This window comes from Phyllostomus discolor, chromosome 7, assembly GCF_004126475.2.
Source record: "Phyllostomus discolor isolate MPI-MPIP mPhyDis1 chromosome 7, mPhyDis1.pri.v3, whole genome shotgun sequence".
In the NCBI taxonomy this organism is placed as follows: Eukaryota; Metazoa; Chordata; class Mammalia; order Chiroptera; family Phyllostomidae; genus Phyllostomus; species Phyllostomus discolor.
The window spans coordinates 43,792,877-43,819,733 of NC_040909.2; the positions used below are offsets into that span (position 1 = coordinate 43,792,877).

The 26,857-nt window shown below is 36.7% G+C and overlaps 1 protein-coding gene across 2 annotated transcripts in view; it reads right to left on the reverse strand.

Annotated features, from left to right (window-relative positions):
- Positions 1-26,857, reverse strand: part of GRM7 (glutamate metabotropic receptor 7) — an 853,913-nt gene that overhangs the window by 159,019 nt on the left and 668,037 nt on the right. For both annotated transcript variants that reach the window (XM_028518977.2, XM_036030861.1), the window contains exon 8: positions 18,497-19,432. In XM_028518977.2, the coding sequence (XP_028374778.1) occupies positions 18,497-19,432 (936 nt within the window). The remainder of the gene's footprint in view (positions 1-18,496; positions 19,433-26,857) is intronic.

The window sequence follows — 26,857 nt, forward strand, 5'->3', positions numbered from 1 at the left end:
GTCTTTGTGAACAGCAGACCCTGGCATTGTGTAGAATATAACTGTATGGCCCTACATTGTGGTCCTGACTTCAAGATGCTCTATAAAATATGCTCCATAAATTAGGGGAAAGGAAAAACTTGGAAGCTCATTTGCTTTCTAGGAACTGTCTCAGATGGCCACTGGGTAGGTATGTGGGACCTGAAACACCCACATCTTTTCAGAAAGAAGGAAAGAACTGGGATCAGTAGCCCAGGGACATTGTGTATAGGATTTGCCTACTTCAAGGAAGTCATAGAATCCTGCCTACCTAACTGATCTGATAAAATGGGTTCCCCAATGGTAGGAAAGTATGATGCTTATGTTGTGAGTAAATCACTTTTGCTTCAGTTTTTTCATTCCATGGGTTGTATCAATGACATAGTTTTAAAAGCTCTATCAAATGTGCTGGTGTCTATAAAAGTTCTCTCTGGTCTCTCTGGTCCTCCTTTTATCACTCCATAGTTTTCTCCTTACAGGTAGTCCAAGGGTCTTTCTAAAACATAAATCTTGCTCCAAAGCCTCCTATTGTTCTCCATCTAACTCAGAATGAATTCTAAACCCCTGCATGAATTTCCTCTGGCCCACTCCATGATTCCATTTCCTACCTCCATTCTCCACACTCCAGCTTCTATTTCTCAAGTCAATTACACTCTCCCCTGAGTGACTTTCCCTCTTCTATGTCATTTTACACATATTTAAGCTTCAAGAGCATCCCCTTCCAGGTCTTCCTGACCACCTCCATCTAAAACAGAGGCCTCCATTTCTTATCATCTTTTTGTTTTTTGTTTTTTTTTGTCTCATTGTACTACCAAAGTGTAATGAATTCCCATGAGGGAAGAGATTTTTCTTGTTCTCTCTTCTGTCTCTAACACAAGGAAATAACTGGCACACAGTCAGCTTTCAATAACTATTTGTGAAATGAATGTAGAAATGAATGTTTGAAACCGAAAATTGTCAAAAACAGCAAACTAGAGAAATGAAAATTTATGGGAAAATAAAGCTATGAAATAAAAACATGAAAATATGCATATGTCATTCTTTCACTATCTGTTAGTAACATTAAAAAAACAAAAAATTAAAATCCAATATCCTTGATGAACACAGATGTAAAAATTCTCAACAAAATATTAGCATGCTGGATTCAGCAATACATTAAAAGATTAAACACTTTGATCAAGTGAGATTTATCCCAGGGATGCAAGGGTGGTTCAACATCCATAAATCAATCAATGTCATTCATCACATTAATAAAAACCACCTAATCATCTCAAAAGGTACAGAAAAAGCATTTGACAAAATTAAGCACTCTTTTATGATAAAAACTCTCAACAAAGGAGGTATAGAAGGGACATATCTCAATATAATATAGGCCATATATGACAAAGACATAATTAATATCATACTCAGTGGTGAAAAGCTGAAAGCCTTTCCTCTAATATCAGGAACAAGACAAAGATGCCTACTATCTCCTCTTCTGTTCAATATGGTATTGGAAGTCCTAGACACAGCAACCAGACAAGATAGACAGATAATAGGCATCCAAATTGGAAAGGAAGAAATAAAACTCTCATTATTTTCAAATGATATAATATCATGTAGAGAAAATCCTAAAGGCTCCATCAAAAAACTGTTAGAACTAATAAATAACTTCAATAAAGTTTCAGGATACGGGGTCAATATAGAGAAATACATTGTGTTTCTACAAACCAATGAGGAATAATCAGAAGAAAAAAGACTTTTAAAGATCTCATTTACAATGGCATCAGCAAGTATAAAATACTTAGGAATAAATTTAACCAAAGAGAGGAAAGACTGCACTCTAAAAACTATAAGACACTGAAGAAAGAAATTGAATAAAATATAAAGAAATAAAAGGATATGCCTTGTTCATGGATTGGAAGGATTAATATTGTTCAAATGTCATTACTATCTAAAATATGATACAGATTTAATGAAATCCCTATTAAAATCTCAATTGCATTCTCAGAATTAGAAAAACTAATCCTAAAATTTATATGGAACCATAAAATATCCCTAAGATCCAAAGAATTCTTAAGGAAAAAACAAGATGAAAGGTATCAGGCTCCCTGATGTCAAACTATACTATGATGCTACAATAATTAAACCAGTACGGTATTGGCATAAAAGAAACATATATGAATCAATGGACTAGAATAGAGAACCTGAAAATATATTCTTGTTGATATGGTTAATTAATCTATATCAAAGGAGGCAAAAATATAAAATGAAATAAATACTGTCTCTTTAATAAGTGGTGTTTCCAAAACTGAAGAGATAAATGCAAAAAAAAATAAATAAATTGGACCACTTTCTTATACCATATACAAAAATAAACTCAAAATGGATTAAAGACAGATATTAGACCTAAAGCCATAACAATCCTAGGAGAAACATAGGTAGTATCTTTTTTGATATGTTTTCTCAAGCAAAGGAAACAAAAGAAATAAATAAACTGTGGGGTTATATCAAACTAAAAAGATTTTTCACAGTGAAAGAAACTGTTAACAAAACAAAGAGCCAACCTATTGAATGGGAGAAGATATTCACAAATAATACATCCAATAAGGGTTAAATATCCAAAATATATAAGGAACTCATACAACTTAACACACAAAAAACCCTCAAACAGTTAAATAATGGTCAGAGGACCTGAATAGACATTTCTCCCAAGAAGACATACAGATGTCCAACAGACATACAAAAAGCTGCTTCACATTATTAATCATCAGGGAAAGGCAAATTAAAGCCACACTAGTCAGAATGGCCATCATCAATAAATCAACAAACAAGTGTTGGTAAGGATGTGGAGAAAAGGGAACCCTTGTTGGTGAGAATGTAAATTGATACAGCTACTATAAAAATCAGTGTAAATTTTCCCTAAACAATTATAAATAGAACTACCATATGATCTAGCAATTCTACTTCTGGAAATATATCCAAAAAAACACACACACTCAACACCAGAACCATTATCTCAGAGAGGTATCTGTAGCCCCATGTTCACTGCAGTACTTGGAAACAACATGAATGTTCATCAGTGGATGAATAAATACAGAACTATGGTGAATATACACAATGACATATTATTCAGCTATAAAAATGTAACCTGCCATTTCCAACAACATGAGTGGACCTTGAGGTTATTATGCTTAGTGAAATCATCCAGAGAAAGGCAAATACCATATGATATTTTTTATCTGATATTTGGTCATATATATGTGGAATCTAAACAAACCCATAGAAGCAAGCAAAAGATTGGTGTTTGCCAAAGGCAGGGTTTGGGGACTGAATGAAGGTCGTCAAAAGGTACAAATTTCCAGTTACAAGATAAGTAACTTCTGGGTATGTAATATACAGCATTGTGACTACAGTTAACAATACTGTATCATATATTTAAAAGTTGTTAGGAGACTAGATCTTTCAATTTCTCATCACAAGAAAACATTTGTAACTATTTGAGTTGATAGGTATTAAGTAAACTCACTATGGTAAACATTTTGCAGTACATACACATATCAAATAATTATGAATATACCTTAAACTAATACAATGTCAACCATATGTCAATAAAACTTGGAAAAATAAGAATTAAAATTTTAAAAATTAAAAATAATCCAGACTAGGCCCTGGCTAGCGTAGCTCAGTGGATTGAGTGTGGACTGGAAACCAAAGTGTCCCAGGTTCGATTCCCAGCCAGGGTACATTCCTGGGTTGCAGGCCAGAACCCCCAGCAACCGCACGTTGATGTTTCTCTCTCTCTCTCTCTCTCTCTCTCTCTCTCTCTCTATCTATCTATCTATCTCTATCTCCCTCCCTTTCCTCCCTAAAAATAATAAATAAATAAAATCTTAAAAAAAAAAGATTAAAAAAAAAAAATAATAATAATCCAGACTCAAAACCAGAAAAAAGGATTTGGGATTTGATCAGTTTAGACACCTAATGAAGTTTGTAAGAATGTCTATTTTCCCAGCTACACACTACCTTGAGTACTTTTAGAATTTTTTGTCATATTTAGTATTCTGAATACTAAAAATAAAGTGTGAGATTGTACATTTTTACAGATTCACTGGAAATCAATTTTAATAAATCACTTTCCTAGTCAATGCATTCAATATGGAACATTTATCCATCTAACAGTGCCTGGTCATCCTTAAAGATTTGTCTGGTCTTTACACTTCTCCAACAAGACTGATCTCTTTTATTTCTTGCTAAAATTCTACTTTCCTATAGTTTCATATTGTAGCAGTTTTCACAAATATTGGTTTACATGGCTCTCTGAACTTCTGAACTGTTTATCAAGGGCAGGGTCTGTATATTACTCCAAAACAGATCCATTCATTCATTGTTTCATTCATTCATCTCACAGAGACTTATTGAATACTCACAAGGGCCAGGCACTGGTTAGAGCCCCAGGAATCAAGAGAAGAACCCGACAGACTGAGGGCTTGCATTCCAGGTACTGATATTTACAAGGAGATGTGGGCAAAAATCACGTGTGCAAAACAATAACCGACATCAGTTAGTGATGGATAATTATAGCAATAGAATGTAACTAGGGTGAAGATAGCTTTAACTTGTATGGAGGACAGTTAAAAGATTCCTCTGCGAGCTGAGATCTGAATGATGAGACAGATGTTCTGGATGACAGAATCCTAGATATGGCACATACTGTACAAAGGTTCTGAGAAGGAAATGGTCTCAGTATGTTCAGAGGAAGAAATAAAATCACAAGACTGAAGTGAGATCAATGAGAATGGGAAGCACAAGAAATGAAGGCCAGAGAGATAGGAAAACATCAGCTCACCTAAGGCAGGAACAACAACCTTCTTTGGTAAAGGTCGAGATTACAAATATTTTCGGCTCTGCAGGCCTATGTCCTCTGCCACAACTACTCAAGTCTGCCCGTGTGTAGGCTGAAAACCACCATTGGCAGTATGTTAATGAATCAGAATGGCTGTGTTTCAATAAAAAATTATAAAAAACAAGCAGCTAGTTAGATCTGGCTGGTCAGCTATAGTTTATGACCCTTGATCTAAGTCTCATAGGGTCTAAGGGTTTAAACAGTATTATCATTCTGATGGTGGCAGGGAAGCAATGATGATGATGATGATGAAGATGATGATGAAGATGATGATGACGATGATGATGATGATATCAATGGGAAGCAACTTGAGAATTTCTTTTCAAAAGGGAGTGATATGATTTTTGTAGGTGTTGGGGTTCATGGGCCTGGCATGTAACAGGCATTTAAAAAATCAGCTATCAGCCCTGGTCAAGTGGTTCAGTTGGTTGGAGCATTGCCCCGTGCACCAAAAGATCAAGGGTTTGAATCCTGGTCAGAGCACATACCTAGGTTGTGGGTTCCATCCTTGGCCAGGATGCGAATGAGAGGCTACCAATCAATTTTTCTCTATTACCTTGATGTTTTTCTCTCTACCTCTCTCTCTCTATCTCTATTTCTCTCCCCCTCCCTTTCCTCTTTCTCTAAAATCAATAAAACATATCCTTGGGTGAGGATTGAAAAGGAATTAGCTTTTAAATAACAGGGGTCAGTCAAAAAACAAACAAAAAAACAAAAAAAACTCTTTCTCCTAGAATATCTGGTTCAGGAGTGGCAGGCCACTGGGGTGGGGGGAATATCATTAGGGGAAACAAAAACCTTTCTTATTTGCTATTTCAGTATATAAGCAGGTTAGTAGCCTGCTTTTTTAAGGACCTGTGTGATGGGAGAAACTGGATAAAAAACTGACTATTGCTATAAGCCAAGCAATCAATTGGAACATAAATCAATTGGATCACACGAGACACGTTAGAGATAATTTCCCATTTTAGGTACCCAAGGACTCATTCTAGAAACCAGTGCTTCTGCATTAGATATACGGGTTGCCAGCATCACCATTAAGGCACCATTTCCTTACATTTTCTCTTCCCAACAGCTGTAGTGGGAAACTGGATTTCTATGACAAAATGAAATGACAGGCCCTTCCATTTTGCAGAGCTCTTTATGAGGATGTAAGATTTAATGAGCCTGTGTACCAATTATCCACACAGCTCTTGACCCTGGAATCAGACAGCAAAGTCTCCTTCTCTGACATAGGCACTCCTAGAATTTCAGTTCAATTCCTGTGTCAGCAGTTTGCCTCTATTTGTTTTTTATTATTTTTTATGGCAGGTTTTCAATATTGAAAAACCTGAAGATTCTGGCCCTATTCCCTACTGCACTGTAACCAGGTACTGTCCCAATTTAAAAACTAATAGGAAAGTTCCAAGGTCTTATAAAACACTTATTTATATCCCCATCCACTCATCCAGCAAAGATTTTGGGAAAAAGGGATTAAAACTAAATTAAATTTTACTACACAAATTAGAAACATCTATGTGGTTGCTTGCCTTTCAGTTAAGCATCTTTAAAAAAAGATACACAAGAAACTTCAAGATCTGAAACATTAGACAAAGTGGGAATGATATGATTGCAGGGCTAAAACTAAGGACTCCATTCATCTGGTACTTGGTCCAGCACCAGGCAGCAGCCCTGGCCTCATCAACAAGGCAATTTGGCCATGGAGTTTCAACCTAGTCACTCTGACAGGGCCCTGGGAAGATTACCAGACAAATACAATGGAACTGAAGTACTGGAAAGCAGATTTAGCTAGCCTAAATATCCGGTCTTGGATGCTAACACCCAATCATTACAAACTGATCTGGGGCTTTGGATCTGTTTGCCAGAATTTCCCAAGCGTGAACAATTGACTCCTTATATATAAATCAAGCCTCTTTGGAAACAATATTAGCTTCTTGCAAGTGATAAATTAGAAAAGTGAGATCACATCAACGGTCTAAGTGATGAGAGTCTGCAATACAGGAAAAAAAATGGGACTGTGTTTCAGTCATTCAAGAGCCGACTAATAGACTTTTACTGATGGCCCACTCACTGTGCCTGATATTTCCCCTTCAGGTGTATAAAGACCTGTGAGAATGTCAAGGAATTGCTACTTTAGTGGCATTGGCTTGTCCTTTACGTTCCTTGCCACGGTGTACTCTCAACCTTGCCTGACAATTTCCCTGTTGACTACTTGTGTTCCCTTCTCTTCTCTAATACCTTCATGTGCCTGAGGCTTGAATGGGAAAGTGTAACTAGTTTAATCTGAGAAATTCCACATGAGCCCCCCTTGAAGTCTATAATTGGATTATCATTTATTTAGGTTATTTGCTCCCTGATACACTGACTTACTAACAGTTTTATGGCCAAACTCAGTCAGATCTGGAGAGCCAAATGTGGTGCTGAGCTCGGGCAGAGAACTACCAAAAGCGCAAGTTAACAAGCTGGGCTATTAGACGGTATATAACTCCACAGAAGATGTCATGCCTCCTGCATCCTTGAGACACAAGTGACAATCAGCTAAGAACAGCTGTATTCATCAGAAACTACGTATAGTTCAAAAGACAGAAACCCATTTTCTTTGGGAGAAACCAATGCAGTGTCAATGCACTGACAATACCCAAATCAAGGGAAACTGTACAAACAGCATTTCTAGTAGACAGTACTCTTCAATATCATCTATAATACCCATAATATATATCACTAGTACTGTGTTGCAGTCTCACCCTTACACCTTTCTCTGTACTTAGGGAAGGAGGGTATAGATTGAAGGCAGTGTTCAAAAGTCTCCTTTCTACTAATCATCTCTAGGAGCAGAATTTTAATTCCCAGATCCCCTCTAACATTCTATCATATGGGAGGTCTGCTGGCTACCAGCTCTGATCTATATTTTTTCCTCCAAAGCACCATTCTCACTCTTCCTCATCCCTTTAGTTTTATACTATTATGGATCTTAAAATCTGAGCATAGAGAAAAAGTCTATTTAAATCACTACTGGTAACCACTGTCTGTCTTCCCAGAATATAATTTCACATATTAACTATAAAAAGATTCTGTGCATAATTCTGATGAGTGGGAAATTTCTCCATATCACCACACAGTGATATCTTGTGCTTCAACTGAATTCTGACACCATTCATAGCATCAGATTACACAGGTTAAGGGCTCAGTTCCATAAGACTGCTCCCCCACCCAAATTTAGATGCCAATTGCAAGTCTATATTACTACCTGTGCTTCTGACCTACCAACTATGGATTGGAGGTTCCAATAACCCCTTTCTTAGGTTCGATTAATTTGCAAGAGCAGCTTACAGAACTCAGAGAAACATATTACTTACTGGATTACCATTTTTTAAAATAAGAGGATGTAACCCAAGAACAGTCAATGGAAGAGATACATAGTATGTAGGTATGGGGAAAGGATGCAGACTTTCTATGCTTTCACGGTGTGCCACTCTGCCCAAATCTCCATAGGTTCACCAACCCAGAAGCTCTCCAAGTCCCATCCTTTATTGATTAAATCATTGACCATTGGCAATAGATTCACCTTTCAGGCACTCTCTTCTCCCTGGAGATTGGGGTTGGATTGAAATTTCCAACTCTATAATCACAGGGCTGATTGTCCTAGTAAACAGTCCCTATTCATAGTTGTAGTCCAAAAGTCATCTCGTTAACATAACAAGACACCTTTATTACTCTCTTCACTTAAGAAATTCCAAGGGTTATAGGAGCAGTGTAACAGAAAAAAAGGCAAAGACCAAATATATATTTCATATTATAAATCACAATATTTTAGCTATCATGCAAACCATTACTCATACATAATGAATAACCTTTCTAAAGCATAAATTCAACAATGTCACACTTCACTGTCAACTCATTAAAGCATACTCCTCTATTACCTAAAAATGTCAAGTGTACAGGGTCCTTCAAAATTTCACCTCTACCCACACCTCCAGAATTCAGTTTTTGTCATCTACCATATTATAACCTATACTTACAGTTTCCCCAAATACACGACAATTTTACCTCTTCTTACCATTTTGCTTTGACCAGACAGTATTGTTTTGCTAAGGGAAACCTACTGTGGAAGGATATAGTTCTTTACTTATCATTTACCATGTGCCAGAGCGTATCTGAAGCTCTCATACTCTAGTTCATTTATACAATTGTAGTTTCATTACTGATGCAATTTCTAGTCTCAGAACTAGAAATGATCTAGAAATAAGCCAATAGGTATATCAGCATTTGATGATTAAGTTTCAAAAAAAAGGAGGATGAGAAAGAATTTTTGTGCAAAATATTTTTCATGGTTTTATTGATATATAATTTGTTAAAAAATGACAACAGGTCTAAAATAGAGTCACTTGTGTGAATCACACATCACCAAACTGAGACAATACCTAACCTAATTGCAGTTTCAACTTCTCTCAGGTATGTATTCTTAACCAGTCAGTCTACAATTACCTGATCGGCACTAATAAGGTAATCTGCTTGATAGACCCCCATTGAGCCCAAAGAAAGGTGACCTTGCCTAAAACAATTCACTCTTCCTTGTCCCAACTTCTTCTGTCTTTAAGTCTTTTATTTTATATAGCTCTTCAGAGTCTCTTTCTATTTCCTAGATAGGATGCTATCCAATTCATGGATCATTGAATAAAGCATATTAAAAACTTTAAATTTTGCTTGGTTAAATTTTGTTTTTAAACAAAATGATATATAATAAACTTCACATTTCTGAAGTACACAGTTTGACCAGCTTTGATGTGTGTATACATCTGTGAAACCATCACCACAATCATGAAAATAAACACACACCCACCACCTTCCATATTTCCTTGTCTCCCTTTGTAATTTTAAGCCCCACCCCCTCTTCCCAGCCCATAATTGATGTGCATTGTATCACTATAGATTAATTTGAGTTTTAAAAGAATTTTGTATAAATAAAATCATATAGTAGATACCTCTTTTATCCATATTCTTTCACTCATTATAATTAGAGATGCATCCTTGCTGTTGGATGTATCAATAGTCCATTACTTTTTTTTCTAAGGTTTTATTCATTTATTTTTAGAGACATGGGAAGGGAGGGAGAAAGAGAGGAAGATAAACATCAATCTGTTGCTTCTCCTATGTTCCCCAGCCAGGGACTGAACCTGCAACTCAGGCATGTGTTCTGACCAGGAATCAAACTGGCAACCTTCGCTTTGTGGGATGGCATTGGACCACCGAGCCACACTGGTCAGGGCAGTCCCTTGCTTTTTACTGCAGAGCAGTACTGCATTTTATGGAGAGACTTTAACTTGTTTATCCATTCATCCATTGATGGGCATTTGGATTCTTTCCAGTTTTGGGCTATTAAAAAACATAGCTTCCAGAAAAAAAATCATGTTCAAGTCTTTGTATGGACATATTTTTTCACTTCTCTTGAATAAAGACATAGGAGTAATGGCTATAATAGCCATTGAATAGAATAGCCATAGAATAGTCAATAGGTGTATGTTTAAGAATTTGCCCAACTGTTTTCCAAAGTGATTGCATCGCTTTTTAGCTTTTTACATTTTCACCAGCAGTGTAGGAGAGCTCCACTTGTTCCAGATCCTCCCTAGTACTTAATATCATCAGTCTTTTAAGTACTGTGCTAAGTAACTTAAAGATCTCATTTTTCTTAAACAAACCTAAAAGTAGGAATAATTATACTCTTCATGCAGGTGAAAGAACCCAGGAGGTTAAATGACATATCCAATTATATATTGGATATATATATATATATATATATATATATATATATATATATATAATGTTTAGGTTCAGAGTACCACTGAATGATGGGGCAGGATGGGGGGAGGGGCTGGGGTGCCCAGTTATTAGGCTTAGGATAAGAGAAATTGGGACCAGAAAGAAATCCTATTTGGGGCAGATTTATGATCTATATAGTATGGTGATCTCAGGACCCCAAAGCAGTCCCCTCACTCTCATCAGCAAACTATGTTATGATTTCTTGTGCTTTGATAAAAGGTCTTTCTGAAATGATAGGTAATCTCTGATGCTCTGATAACAGAGAGAATGCCAAAGAACAGAGAGGTTTATTTGATGATCCTGGTTTAGTTATAAAGATGTGGTCTGGGTCCCTAAGGCTGAGTCTCTTGGTGGCTGAAGTCTCAAAGTGAAAAATACCTAATGGGAAAATTGTGCTCCAGGGAGCACCCCATGTGGGGCAGATTCAAGGTCTCTTGTTGAATCTTCCCCTTTAGCAGAAATTTCTCTTTCTGGAGTGACTCTCTGTTGAAATCTTGAATGGCTAGGGCCTTTGTTAATTTAATTTAGTAAGCTATTTCCTTATTCCAGCTCAGTCTAGTTTATACAAGCTCTTGGTTTTTACCTGCTGGTCATTCTTGCCAAATGAAGGGACTAAGATGGTGAAGGTTCCAAGTATCCTAGGTAACTGTATCTGAAATTAACTGACGCATCATAAGGGTACACAGGAGGATTACACCATCAAAAGGCATTGTCTAACACCAGTTGCACCAGGTGTGCACAGCTGGTTTCAGAAGTCTGTTTGGAGAGAAGTTCAGTTATCACCAAGAAGACAGCAGGAAGCAGAAAGGAGGTGGTTTCCTATGCTTCTGATATAAACAGACATAGATGAAAGTAAACAACAAAAGCAAGATCTCAACCACCAGTCAGCATGCCCATCACAGTATGGGTGCACCAACAACCTCAGTATAAACTACATATTGGAACATTTCTCTCCACTGTGTTTAGATGGAAGGTGAAAGTTCTTACTAAGCATCCAAGATGGGAAAATACAGACTTATATTTTAAACTATGTCTGTGTATGTGTGTGAGTACAGATATGTGTAGAACATATCTGTATGTCTAAAAGTAGAGACATCAGGCTGTTGACAACAACTGTCTCTAGAGGATGGGATAATGGGAGTTCTCTTCTTTCCTCAATTAGGTGCTATTTGAAAAAAGATGAAATAGTGGGCAATGTGACTTTCAAAATCAAACACAGAAAAAAATCTGTATCTCTATTTCAGTAACAAACAACATAACCCAAAAAGAAAGATAACACATAGCCTTTTGATACATTCTCTTAATGTTCAACCCTGCTTTCAAAACTGCTGTATCTTTCCTAATACGTTGGGCTTTCTTCAAACCAGTGCCATCTCTTGTCAATTTGTTACAATAATTTTCACCCTTTTTCATCTCATGGTACACACAAACTAATTACTAAAATTCTGCTGAACACCAAATATATTTATTATATTTTTTGTTGATCAGACAAAAAATAATTTTAATTCATTCACAACAGACATCACTGAGTTGACTGTTATCATTTTTTTGACAATCTAAGGGAAAAGAGGTCAGTGCCCCTAACTAAATAGTCAAGTAGTACATGTTTTAAAAATTCTTGGCATACCAGTTGAAAACTGATGTTTTATTATAATGCTACTTAGTTTTATTACCACTACCTGCTTTTCACACTTGCTCAGTTCTATCCCCTGGACTTGCCATCAAAATCCAATGTTTGCATTCCTTCCACATTTAAAAAACTTGGATATCCACAGCTTCAAGGAGAAAGTCTAAAAACTTCACAATTTGACTCCACTTCTCTTCACCACATCACTACCTCTGCTACAGAGTCCAGGTCCACAAAACCACATGGGGCTGAACTTGCATCAGAGGGAAGACCAAGTCAAATTTAATACATGCAGAAGAATGTATTTCATTGTAAGAAAGCACAGCATGTATTTCAGCTCACAGGCTATAGTATTTAAAATTAACTTGGCCCACCGCTTTGAAAAGATGTGATTCTTGCCAAAAGTTGAATTTGGGAATGAAACATTAGGGTTCATGATGTTTCAAAATTTGACCACAGAAGAAGTTTTATTAAGTTTTACTAGCACACTCTCTTGTACTTGCATAAGTCAAAGTCATATGAGTGTAATCTGTCTCCTCACTCTATGTGCCATGTGCTAAAACACCACCCTCTACTTGTGATATAATTTCTTGCTAGATTCTCAACATTGCCTTTGCTGCCTATTAACTTCAATCCGCTCACCACATCTTCTGTGAAACTTTGGTGGAGTTTCTTTCTCTGTGTGGCCATCCCTCATTCTTTGTGGGATAACCTCACACTAGTCAAAGTCTGTTTGATATCCTAGGTTGACCGCTAGCCATGAGCTCCTGCCAGACAAGGATGGTATCTTTATCACAGTCCTTCACAGACCACTAGGGACATTAAAGGTGTTTCACATTGGTAGTTCAATCCCTGAAAGACTATTTGAAAATTTTAATCAAATCAAATAGTGTAGAAGTATAAATTAATATACAACTCCTGAAGAAAACTAGGACTGCTTCTTTCTGTGGCATTTGGCAATTTATAAAAAGAGATTTGTAATCATAGCGTAAAGAAGTACACCTCATTTTCTTGACTGTTCTTTACTGTAAACAGATTAATCTTAATGAAAACTTTCCACTGGCTTTCATGTAATGTTAACAAACAGCTGGGTAGGAAGAGATATTATGTGATTGTTTGTTGGAGGCCAGTGTTAAATCAGAAATGGCACATGGATTTCATATTCCTTCTAGTTCTGACTTACTGTGGTGGCTACACAGCCTAAAGACTGTATTGATAAAGATTTCAAGACCACACCTGGGTTCAGGGGAAGCCAAGATTGATTAGTGATGTCTACTCTGGGCATGGACGGGGTAATGTTTACCTACCTGCCAAATACTTATGATCTCTATGTCATAATCTGCTTGTTGCTTTGTGTTCAGATGCTGGAAGGCTATGTACTACCTGTGGAAGATCATAAGGTCTTGGCCTATAGTCTCAGCCCTTCAAGAAATAAACCTGGGAAACACTCCCCTGTGCCTGATCCCCTGCTATGACTGGTCTCAGGGACAATACCTTGGCTTGGGCTTTTAAGAGCCCAAACCTTGGAGTTGACATTTCATTCAGACCTTCCTATTCTAGACTTTGTCTTTGACTCTGGAAAGTATCTTTCTGATTTCCTGGTTCCTTGATCTCCAGACCTCTCATTTGTTTGGGATGAGAATTAATCCCAAGAGACTTATTCCCAAAGACTCTGAAAGTAGAAATCAAGGGAAGATATACAGGATGTCTTCTATGTGTTGGGAAAAAAATGGTTAGGCAATTTTAAGAAGCATGCTTGGTTTCCACTGCTTGTTAAAAAACTTAGAGTTCTATTTCCCATTCTAGCCCTATGAAAGAGTTGGAAAGGGCAGAAAGGAAATATGTCTTTAAGACAAATTCCTCTGGGAATTATTATAGACACAGTTTTGAGAACCATTGAGTTAAGGGCCCTGAGCTACTTCAGTAACCCTAATTCTGTTATTCAGTGAAATAACTCTTCCATTAAAACCAAATAGCCCTATTATTTAAGTGTTGAAATTCACCAGGGTTCTGTTCTGATATATGCAGAAGAAGAGTGGCCTGTGGGTGCCATTGTAGAGACACAGTCCTTCCTTTAAGCCACTACTCTTACCCCAGCAAATTTGTCCCTGAGCAGCAAATGTCTCAATCTTTTTCTTTCTTGTCTTCTCACCACTCACCATCCTCTTATCCAAACAAACATGTGCACAGAGACAACGTCTGAGACCATGATCACATTTCTTGTATAACACAGTCCACACTGCCTTTGCAGAGCCAAGTTGTGTAAAGCTTGTCCATGTGTGATAGATGATATATCGGCTTACCTAGGAAGATCTCCAGATAACAATTGGCTAAAAACACTCTGAGTAAACAAAGTGTCTATAGGGTTTCTCAGATTTGGGCAGCACAGCCTGTATTTTCTCTACCTGAAGTGTGCTTCTTATCCAGGTTGCATGAAAAACTCTCCATGTAGCTACATCCACAAGCCAACCCTTTGTTTTTCAGAGAAAAATAATATAGTCCTCCAACAGATAGTGCCACTATATAACAGTGGGATATTACCACAGATCACTAAACCAGCTAGCTCCTACTGTGCTACTGCTCTACCATTGGCAATATTTCCCTGAATCATTACAGTCACCTAAATATAAATTCTAAAACCAGGAACTGTTCCCTTATGGCTTAAGCTTACTTCGTCCCTACTGGGCTATGTTGCAAGATCCTCATTCTAGAAGTTACAGGGTTAGCAATGATAAACAAGAGACCATCTTCCTTAGTAAGAACAAACATAAACTTCATGGAAGTTGATGTTTTACAAGAAATAGTGAACATCCCTCATACTTGATGCTGTGCTAATAAACTCAACTGGTGAGACATTTCATGAAGATATCCTCAAACTAAACTTTCTGAATTTGTTGCATAATTGTATTCTTTTCCTATTACAATGAAATTTTTCCATTTGAAACACTTAAACTGTTAAACCTAAACAAAAATTGAAGGACTATAATTCTGTAAGTTGCTAGCTTGCTAAGAATGTCTTTTGCTGTGACCTCTTTGTTCCATTTGTCAGCTTGTCACTTTCCACAACTTAAACTCCATGGTGTACATACATTAAATATTTTTAATTGCTCACTCATGCTTCTCTAGTCATATGCCTATTATTAAGATGTGTGAATTTTCATATAACACTTCACCATTCCCATTTGACAATTTACTACTTTGTGCCAATCAACCACGTAAAATATCGTGACCCACTGAGGGTATGCAAAGATGAATACGTGCCTTCTAAACTCTGGGATTAAAAACCACACTGCTTCAAGACAGCTTAATTTTTCCTACAGTCAAGTACTTCCAGAATGTCTTCTAGAACAACTAGAATCAGTGAATTCAACTCCTAAAACTTTGTATCATTTTCAGAAATGACAAATGAAATGGTAGAGACATATGAGCAGGAACTCCCCAAAACAGAATTATTTTCTGGAGGGTGAACCCCTTCTAGGCTTCCCCCCATTAGGTGAGTGTTCTAGGAACCCATCTGTATCAGTGTACCAGCTGGCATTGTTGTGAGAGTCTACGTTCAGCTTCAGTGATTTATTCTGAAGACTCTTTCAATGCATTTGACCATTTCATAATGGGTGATTTATGAGCATACCTGCCCATACCATGCTGAGTGTTCAGCAGTTTTTGACCAAAAATGGCATGACTCCCATGCCCCACTTCCATATTCACCTATCTCACCCAGAAAGATATTTTTGTTGTTGTTGTTTTCTTGGATAATAATTTCCTCAAAGGGAAATGTTTTGCTGAAGTGGAAGAGGTGAAACAAAAAAATGGCAGAAGCACTAAAAGGCATTAAAATCACAGCAACAAGTTAAAAAACTGTTTTGAGCCCTGCCTGGTGTAGCTCAGTGGATTGACTGCAAGCCTGTGAACCAAAGGGTCACTGGTTTGATTCCCCTTCGGGGCACGTACCTGGGTTGCAAGCCAGGTCCCCAGTTGGGGGCACACAAGAGGCAACCACACATTGATGTTTCTCTGCCTCTCTTTCTCCCTCCCTTTCCCTATCTCTAAAACAAACAAACAAATAAATAAAACCTTTTTAAAAACTGTTTTGAGCACTGGAAAAAAGTCTCAATAGGTTTATCACATGAAATGGAGAGTACTTTGAAGGTGACTGCAGTTTAAACATGTAAAAATAAATACATGATTTTTATAAATAAATTCCATTTTGGGGGACCCTCTCATATTGTCAAATATGCACTACAAAATAGCTCATCTATAAAACTAAAGTTACTCCTCCCTTTTATATTCTTTAACTATATGTTATAAGAAAGGACTTAATGTTTTTTAATCTGTTGCATGGGGAATTGTGTTTGTTTCAATAGAAAATGATCATTATCTCCACAGGTTTTGATGATGTACACTATTCCCCATAAAAAGTTCAGTGCTTAAAGACTACCAGCATACATCTACAGAAATTTTCCCTTCTCTCTATTGTGTTTGACTACCCTAACTCATGTTTTACTATCCCCTTGGCTTAGGGATAGATAGAAGCAATAAGGTGAAATTCAAGTTGGTTTCATAGACAGTAAACATGCATTATGAATTTGGAACACACTGTTAGAAACATACTAAGCTCACTGAGCATATATTCTAGAAGAACTGCCTTCAAGACTATGACTAAAACCATAATCTGGAAACCATTCACTGCCTTTGGATTTAGAATTCTGTGTAGTTTCATAAGATGTTCACTTAAAAAAAAATACAGTCTAAACTTATAGCTTTGAATCCAACAATATAGGTAAAAGAAAGTTTTAGTTACAAAACCAGAAAAATGCCATTAATTATTTACATGATTAAACAGAGAACAGAAATAACAATAAGAAATCAGATTCAAGCTAAGAGATTAGTAAATTTGTGGACAATCCTACTTCAATCCTTGCTTTCCCCATTTAGGGAACCAAGTCTCTCAGTGTTTAAGAGACTTCTTCAGAGTAACATGGAATCAGACTAGACCCCAAACATCCTGATTTGTAATCAAACTGTATCTATTCTTTCTCCTATAGAGTGTTCCAGTTCAGATTCTAGGTCTCAGTTCTGGCTTCAGCTACACCAACATGTCAGAGCTGCCTTTGCTGAGTAAAGGACACCAGATCTTGTTAAGATCAATGTGTTAAATCAATATATTAAGATTGCTAAATTTACATATATACAAATCTGGAGCCAGTTGGAGTTAGATGAGGATGAATCACATGTGAAATCTTCCCCTTAGTGCTGCCATATTTGCATGTATGTCAAACCTACAGCTAGAACATATTAATTGCATTAAGAATCAACATACTAGGGCTGTCTAGTTTAAGAATTCATAAAAACATATGTGGGGATCATATTCAGTAACCATATTTAAGACCAACATATTAGGACCCATTAATTTTGAAAACTTTGAATTTCACAGCTTGATGAGACTTGCTCTATTGTGTGTGTGTGTGTGTGTGTACTGTTCCTCCTTATGCTGGAAAGTTGAGTCTCTGGTATTATTATGAATTACTTGATGTGATTGATGTACCTACCAATGCATTTCTCAGAATGTATCTCCATAGTTAAGAGGCACATAACTGTATATTTATAAATACATACATACAGGTAATTGGGAGCCTCTAATATTGTGTATAGCTCTCATACTAGATCCAATCCATAGTGGCAACCTAAACATCCAGTAAGAAGAGAGAAATAGAACTAGAACTGGTCATTCTTACGGAGGAAATTCATAAGGAGGAAAATCCTCCTTACTGGAGGAAAAAGGGACTGTGGCCTTCTTATTCTGTACCAAAAAATATTTGTATAGAGAGAGTGGAGAATTAATTAATAGGAAGGTTTAATTTAGATCAGATCATTTTATTCTGGATAATCTGTTGCCACATGAATAATTCTATAATAAATTAACTCAAAAAGGCTACCTCTTGTTGGTTCCAGTGGGATAAATGTAGCAAAGTTCACTGCAGCTTTTAGACTTTTGTATAATAGCATGAATGCCTATTTATTTTAGATTTCCCTACTCTTGGGAATACCATTTGGCACATATAAAACTGCACACTCTACAATTACTTTGATTCAACATTTACAAAATGAACACATTTGAAGGGCATGGTGTTGTGCGCATTTTCACTTACCTTTTCTGCGGACTGAGCGGTGCCAAAAAAAATTGGAATGAAGGCAAGCCATACTATACATGTTGTGTACATAGTGAATCCAATGGGCTTGGCTTCATTAAAATTCTCTGGGACACCCCGAGTCTTGATGGCATACACAGTACATGTGACCATGAGAAGAATGCTATATCCCAAGGAGCAAATGATTTGGAGGTCTGTAATGTCACATTTGAGAACTCCCCTGGCCTGCTCAGGGTTCATTGTCTTATGTTCATCATAGTCTACGATGATGTTGGGTGGATCAACGCCAAACCAAATGAAAACACCTAGAAGCTGAACTGATATTAAACTCGAAGTGATTGCCAGCTGTGATGTTGGGCTTATGAGTCTGGGAGCTGTTACTGATTTCTTGCCCTGCTCAAATATGCGATAAATCCGATTGGTTTTTGTCAAGAGGGCTGCGTAACTGATGCACATCCCCAAGCCCAAGAAAACTCTCCGGAAAGAACACACTGCCACATCAGGCTTGGCTATCATCAGGAAAGTGATGATGTAGCAAAGAAAGATGCCTGTCAGCAGAACATAGCTGAGCTCTCGCCCAGATGCCCGGACTATGGGTGTATCATTGTAGCGGATGAAAGTAGCCATAACGAAGATGGTGGCGATGATCCCCAGCATTGCTAAGAAGACAGGGATGATGGCCCAGGGAGAATGCCACTCTAGTTTGATGATGGGGATATCCTGACAGCCAGTCCGGTTTTCATTGGGCCGCTGGTCATAAGGGCAATGCTGGCATGTCATCTCATCAAACTGGTACTGGTATCCGTCGCAAGGTTCACAGGTCCAGCAGCAAGGAGTTCCCTTTTGTGTCTTCTTTCTCTGTCCTGGTTTGCACGGCAGTGTACATACTGAGTGGGGTATTTCCCGGACTCCTTTACCCCATTGCATATCCTCGATCTGTAGTGTAAGAAATAAAAGGTGCAACAGGCACATTATTGAATAGAAAAGGAAAAGACTAATAACAATAAATAGTAATAATAGAAGTATTTGACACTTGATGAGAGCATGTAACTTAGCCCAGCTAGTAGGAACTACAACCAAGATCTGACTCCTTACCATTTCATTGCAATATCTTTACTATTCCCTCTTACTAGACTATGTTCCAAACATTCCTTGTCCATACCCTAGACCTCCCAAATAAGAATATCCTGAAAAAAAGTCTTTGGATCTTTATTTTTAACAAGCGCCTAGAAGATTCTTATGATTAGATAGATTGAGAAATACTGAATTGCTCTCTACTGCCTTCTCCAGGATAAGTACAAATATCCCAAACCAAGTTTTTTTTTTTTTTTAAAGAAACTCTTAAGTATTGGGTTAGCCAAAAAAAGATTGTTTAGTTTTTTTTCTGTATGATGGGTCTACTAGTGCTGAGTTGTCTTCAACTTCATTTGAAACAACTTTGTTAGATTGTATTGACAGTTGTCATATCAGTGTGCATTTAAAAACAGACATCAAAATTGGTGAATTTTTGTGCAGCCATTTTAATATTGAAGATGGAAGAAGACAAGCAATATTTTTGGTGCATTGTGCTTTATTATTGCAAGAAAGGTAAAAGGCAACCGACATGCAAAAAAAAAAAAAAAAAGAATTAGTGCAGTGTATGGAGAGGGTGCTGTGAGTGATAGAATGTATCAAAGTGGTTTGTGAAGTTTCCTGGTATTATTGACATTTTGGTCAAATGATTCTTTGCTGTGGGGCTGTCTTATGCACTGGAAGATGTTTAGTAGCTCCGCTGGCCTCTAACCTCTACAAGCCAATAGTGGGAGATAGCTGACATACTGAAAATATCTAAATCAATGAAGTTATTGGTAAAAATGAAAAATGTGACTTTTATTAACTTAAGGCTTTTTGTCCAGCCCCAAAATATAAAAAGCTACACTCATCTCCCTTATTAGGCACTTAAAAAAAGGTTTAAAAATTATTTTGGAGGATTTTCAGTGCTGACCACCTTTCCTAAAATACTGTAGACATTACTGCCATTTTCACTGAGAAATTTTGAAGCAAAGTGAACTTTTCCCATTATTAATCACATAGTAATGAAAAGGCTCTATTTTGAAGGCTTTAAATATAGCAAAGTATATCCTAAGAGATCAGGAAGCATTTGCTAAAAAATAGCATGGCCTGGAAACCTTTCAAGACTGCACATGTACCCATTTGGAGATGAAAACTCAATGAAAACACTATAACTTAGAGGAGGACAGATATGTATTTGCTTAATTAGAATACTGATTTTGTGAAAGAGAACTGATAATCAAAAGTGTTCTGAGAAATTATGGCATTAGAAACAACAGACTACTATTGGGCTGAAATGAAATCTCAGTGTAGTGGATACTGCTTGCTTTTCCCAGCACAGCAGCTACTCTTCCACTTTCCTGATATCAGTTCCTCAGATCTCTTTTCTGTGTATTTTCTGTGAGATGAAAGTTACACTGAAGCTCTGGGACCTGCATACATGACACAAGCTTGGTCAGTTAGTGTACTGCAGCGTTTCTCAAGCCTGAGTGTGCAACAGTCAGTTGGAGGACTTGTTACAACTAGCAACAGCATGTGCTGACCCTACTCTCTAATTTTCAGATTCCCTGGCCATAGGATGGGATCTGAGAGTAGGTATTTCTAAAAAAATCTAGATGACATTGCTGGGGATTCCCTGGGGAGTACACTTCATCAACCACTGACACATTCTCCTCTTAGCCACAGAGATTTGGTCAGGGATGGGATTATGCTGGAATGGCACATAATTTAATTTCATGCTTTTTACTGAGATTACACAGATGAAAGTATCTGTTTTTGTTGGACTTGCAGTTTCCAGAACGTAAAGATCCTGGTACTTATTTATGGCTACAAGAAGAAAGAAGTTTGTCAGAAAAGGAAGGGAACACAAAGGAAAGCAATGTGGAGAGTCGAAGACAAAGATCACTCTTGAGCCTGTTTGAGCTACTGGATATAGCTATGCCTGAAGCAGGAATTCCCAAGGTTGTGCCATTATGTAAGCCAGTAAATTCTGCTATGTGGAAACACTTTAAATTGCATTTCTGTCACTTATAACTAAGAGTCAAAAAAATATACATACTAAGTAAAAAGTTCCAGGATCTACAAGTTGCATAAGGTATACTTAGCAAATTAATTAAAGAAGAAATTAAATTCTATGAACAAATTTGGCTGATATTCCTTGTGCCTAGTTAATTTAATTTTTAATGCAGTTGAATCTAAAAATAGGTTAAAAAGATAGTAGAAAGTGTGAGACATTTTTAAAGATAATTTGTTAATATCTGAGTTGTCTTTTTTTTTTAAAGATTTTATTTATTTATTTTTAGAGAGGGAAGGGAGGGAGGGGGAGAGAGAGAGAGAGAAACATCAATGTGCAGTTGCTGGGGGTTATGGCCTGCAACCCAGGAATGTACCCTGGCTGGGAATTGAACCTGGGACACTTTGGTTCCCAGTCCACACTCAATCCACTGAGCTACGCCAGCCAGGGCTCTGAGTTGTCTTTTTAAATTAAATTTATTGGGGTGACATTGGTTAATAAGATCATATAGGTTTTAAGTGTGTATTTCTATGACACATGATCTGTATATTGAATTATGTGTCCACTATCTAATGTCAAATCATCGTCTGTCACCATATATTTGCTTTGTTAAAACAGGATATAATGGCAGGGTGTGATATTTCCATCAAAACTTGAATGAGAACTGCATTCAAAATCTGAATGAAAATAGTTAACTCTGAGAAAAATGGCTCAAGTATTAAACTTCATAAGATATTATAACCTTCCAATGGTTGAATTTAAACTCTAACCAGAAACCTGAGAATCTTCAGATGACTTATGTGAATTCATTTGCCTGATTACAAAACTAAAGTCAGCACTAATAAATCGAACTAAGTGTAAATAAAATAAATCTACCTAAATGTAAAATACCATCACTTTTTTTTTTGATGTCATCATTTTGGTGGCAGTAAATCATTGGCAGTCATCTCAGTCATAATATTAAGAAAACAATTTGTAATAAGAAAGAAAAAGATATGTATTAACTTTGTAACTTTCAAATTTTAAGAAGTTGGAATATACAAAAATTACTTTTATTAATACAGATGTTTTCAAATGTCATATTAAAAGGTCCTTCTCATGGTTAGTAAGACACTTAAAAACTATATGTAAATTTTATTAGCTAAACTTGAGGTTGCATATTCCAACACTAGTGGATACTAATATGCCATGATTAAACTTGACCTATGGAAATAGATGTAGGGCTCATACAGATAGGAAACAAATTATCATTATTTAGACTTCTGGTCAAGATAATGGCATAGGTAAACACAGGCTACCTCTTTGTACAACCACGTCCAAATTACAACTAATTATAGAACAACCATCACTCAGGACTGGCAAACATCAAGTTGAATGGGAGTCTAATAACTATGGAATTAAAGAAACCACATCCATCCAGACAGGAGATGTGGAACAGGCTGGTCCCATATCCATGTGAGGTGGATTAAAATTTGGGAGGAATATCTTGGTAGCAAGGACTCCCAGCCCCACACCAGAACCCCCAGCCCAGGGTAGTAGTGCCAGGAAGATAAGTCCCTATAACTTCTGTAACGTCTATGGTGTAGGGATTGCCTGAGGGAGTGAGGTGGGTGCTGAGTGGAGGTGGGCAAAGAAGGAAAAATTGGGACAACTGTAATAGCATAATCAATAAAATATAATAAAAATAAAATAAAACAGCCTTTTTGATGCCTCTAAAAATTGTCATTATGTCATAATGCATAGTCAATTTCAAATGTTGCCACCTTAATATTTTTAGTTCCCCTTAGATAAAAATAAAATGACAACAATGCTGAACAGCTTTTTTTATCTCAACTTATCCAAATATATACAAGTGTTGTAACTACAAACATTTTATTGACTGATTACCTAATTTGTTTTCAATTTTCACTTAAAGAGCTCAGCTCAATTTAATTATATATATTAAACTAACAAGGTTGCCTCTTGCTTGAAATGAATAAAAGCCTAATATATTTGCTTTGCCAACAAGAATCATTATTGATAATACAGTGTGGGCAAAAGTAGGTTTACAGTTGTAAGTATGCAAAATATAGTTTATTCCTGTATTACTTATTAATTATTATATTATTTTCCATGCAAACAACTGTAAACCCTATTTTTCCCCCACCATGTATAATCTATAGTCTGTGAAGATACTGAATAACCTTTAAAAGCTCTGGTAAGTGAGATTTTTGTTAAAGAAATGAGTATGATACGTGTATATCTATACTCATCCACACAGATTCAGTGCCTTGTTTCAAAAAAAGAAAGTCACCTGCAAATACCCATAGGCAACTGCTTAAGGGAGAATAATGATTTAGGGCTATGAAAATCAACCACACTGTCAGGAGGCTAGTACGAATGCAAATTTCAGGTTTTCTTCTGAACTCTGCAGACGAACTGTTTCAGTTAGCTGGAAAGCCTAACTTAAGGTACAGAAAGATAAGAAAAGAAGATAGGATGTTTAACATCATTTTCTTAAGAACATATAGCTCTAAATTTCCTGACAAGAATGCATTTTCCTCCTGGACACCCACATTTTATGGTTTTGGATACTGGATTTACTTAGTAGCTGGCTTATGGGGAATGACTATTGAGATTTCAGCTCTTGGCAAGAGAATGAAACTTTATAGCTAATGCCATCAATTAATCTATGGGACACAGATTACATGGATAGGTGGACTAATGTCTTAGGAAAGATATCATGCAGCTCTGGATAACGAAAGCAGAAGTGAGCCTGTTGTGAAGTCCTAGAAAAATGTTCTTCATTCTTAAAAAAAGAGACAGGAAAAAGGGATATGCTGTCGTCAGCCTTTGAACATTGATGGGTGCAAACATGATGTGTGGAAACGCAGCAGCTATTTCCAGAAAGAGGCAAGTCTAAGGAACAAAGCCAATATGCTGAGAATCACAAAAACAAAACAAAACACAGATAATGTGTGTCATTGATATTACAATTGTGCCACTAGCTTAATCAACACTAGCACCCCTCTAATGCTGAATTTCCAATATGACATTATAAACTTTCCGTAATGAATGATCAATTCTTCATGTGGCCTACTATTTGCAGTCAACCATCTCATATATTCTTTCTTGCTTGTGCATATGGTATGTGCAGACTTTATGAATTAATTAGCCAGTAATATAGGCTCTCACATAAATAACAAGGAAAGGGAACTTCTGAATCACACATGATCAGAAACACTGGTCTCTATCTCCTGAAAATGCTCAGAGAAGAGGGTGATAAAATCCTGGACTCAGAAAATCAGCTGTGACTCCATTGCTTCTGGCCCAGACAGAAATAATGAAAAAGGACCTGTCAGCTCAAGTTCTGTACCACATGTGCTTGGCAAAGAAAAAATGGGGTCTGGCCCTAGTAGAGAGTGATTTGCTCCAGACTTTATAATCACTGGAATTTTAAGATAAAACCAAATTAGCTGCTGTCTGACTGCCAAATGCAGGACTCAAACAGTGATAGAAATTTTATAAACAGTGTTTGGTGCATCCATTTTTATCTAGAAGAGATCTGTCCCTTTCTCCACACAGACACAGTCTATCTGGAAGAAAATTTTGTCACTCCAGGTGTATTTTCTTTTCTGAAATTTAATTTGCATATTTCCAAAGCTTGCTCTGTAGACCAAGCTGGCTGCTGCTTCTATGGCATAATTCTCTGCAATATTATTTTTGCTTATTAAAACCTTAATAGAATGAGCTACTTTAAAAGGAGCTTTCTCATTAAAATGTCAATTGTTCAATAAAATATATTTGTGCTGCCTAATTTATAGAAAAAGAGTTTCAGGAAAAATGCAGAGAAATGTTGAATTTTTAATACTCGGAAACATTCAGGTTTGGGTTCTGGTGGAGAGCGGATAAGGCAAGAATTTCACAAAGAATTTTGTAGGGCCTCATGACTTTTTTTTTAAGGACTCGCCCCTATTTTTATACCTTAGGCAGCATAACTAGTCTGTGAAACACAATTTCAGGATGGATATAATAAAAACATGCATTAATTCACATTCTACTTATTCAAAATTTATAATTATAGAAATTGTCCTTTTTTATATGCTCTAGGAAGAAAGTGCCAAACACAGTATTATTATGATTGGCTTTGACTGTGGTAAACCGTGGTCATTCATGGAGGAATTCTAAGCTTCATCTCACTCTGAAGCCTCTGGAGGTCCAAGGTGGGATCACTTTGCACAGCTACTGAGACTTTGTTTTGAGGTAAGCCAGGGGTTCCCAAACTTGCCTGCACTTTTGAATCACTTGGGGGTCTTTTAAAAATTCCACATAGTTATCAGGGTGTTTTAAAGCTCCTTAAGTAATATGCAGGCAAGCTTGGGAACCACTGAACTAAGTTATCTGACAGACTGGAATTTAGAAGAAAACCTTTGTATTGTTTAGAGAACCTAGTGATTACAGATTTACTTCTCCTGGCTTCTGTTCTTGACCTTGTGGCGCTCTATCTCATTAAAAGTCTGAATGGGTCACAAAAATGCTCAGTTATACTCTATTATGAGTTAATGGGAAAGTATGAAGCTGCAGTGGAATAACAAATTTGGATAGGAAGGAAGGTTTCCTGGCTTAAGTTTCATAAGATCATTGGCCAAAACAAGTTGAAATGCCTACAGAGGCTCAGCACATCCACAAATAAAGTGGGTGGGAATAAGAAACATTTCTTTTCCCCAAAACAACAAGGTCTAAAGGAATACAGTATCATCATACATACATATAAATATGCTTTAAATTATGTATCAGGAACAGATTTTATGAGAGTTCTGCCTAAATGATCTGCATTTACGGTTTCAATGCCTGCATTTCTCTCCAGTAAAAGGGGCAGGAGGTAGGTTTTAAATATATATGGTTAAAACTCCCAGACTAATTGAACAATTCACCTCTAAATTAAATATAGGTTTCTCTTTCTCGATGAAGCCTTTCTTATACCTCTAACTAAAATGGGTTGACTTAACTTTCTTCCAGAACTATCTTTATTTTTTTTCCAGAACAGACTTATTGGAACCTTCCAATTTTTTTACAATATTGATGCCTTTTTAAAAGTATCATGTAGTACTTTTCATTGTCAGATAGTCAAACAAGGCACATCTGCTGACATTAGTTAGCTGTCTCTAAAAAATACTGCCACTAGAGGAACTATTCCCTTAGAATTCTTATGCTAATTACAAATGATCTCTTATTTATCTTCCTTTGAGGACACAGTTCCCTAAAATATGCTTACCAATCAAAGATTAGATATTTAATCTTATTCAAATTATTAAATA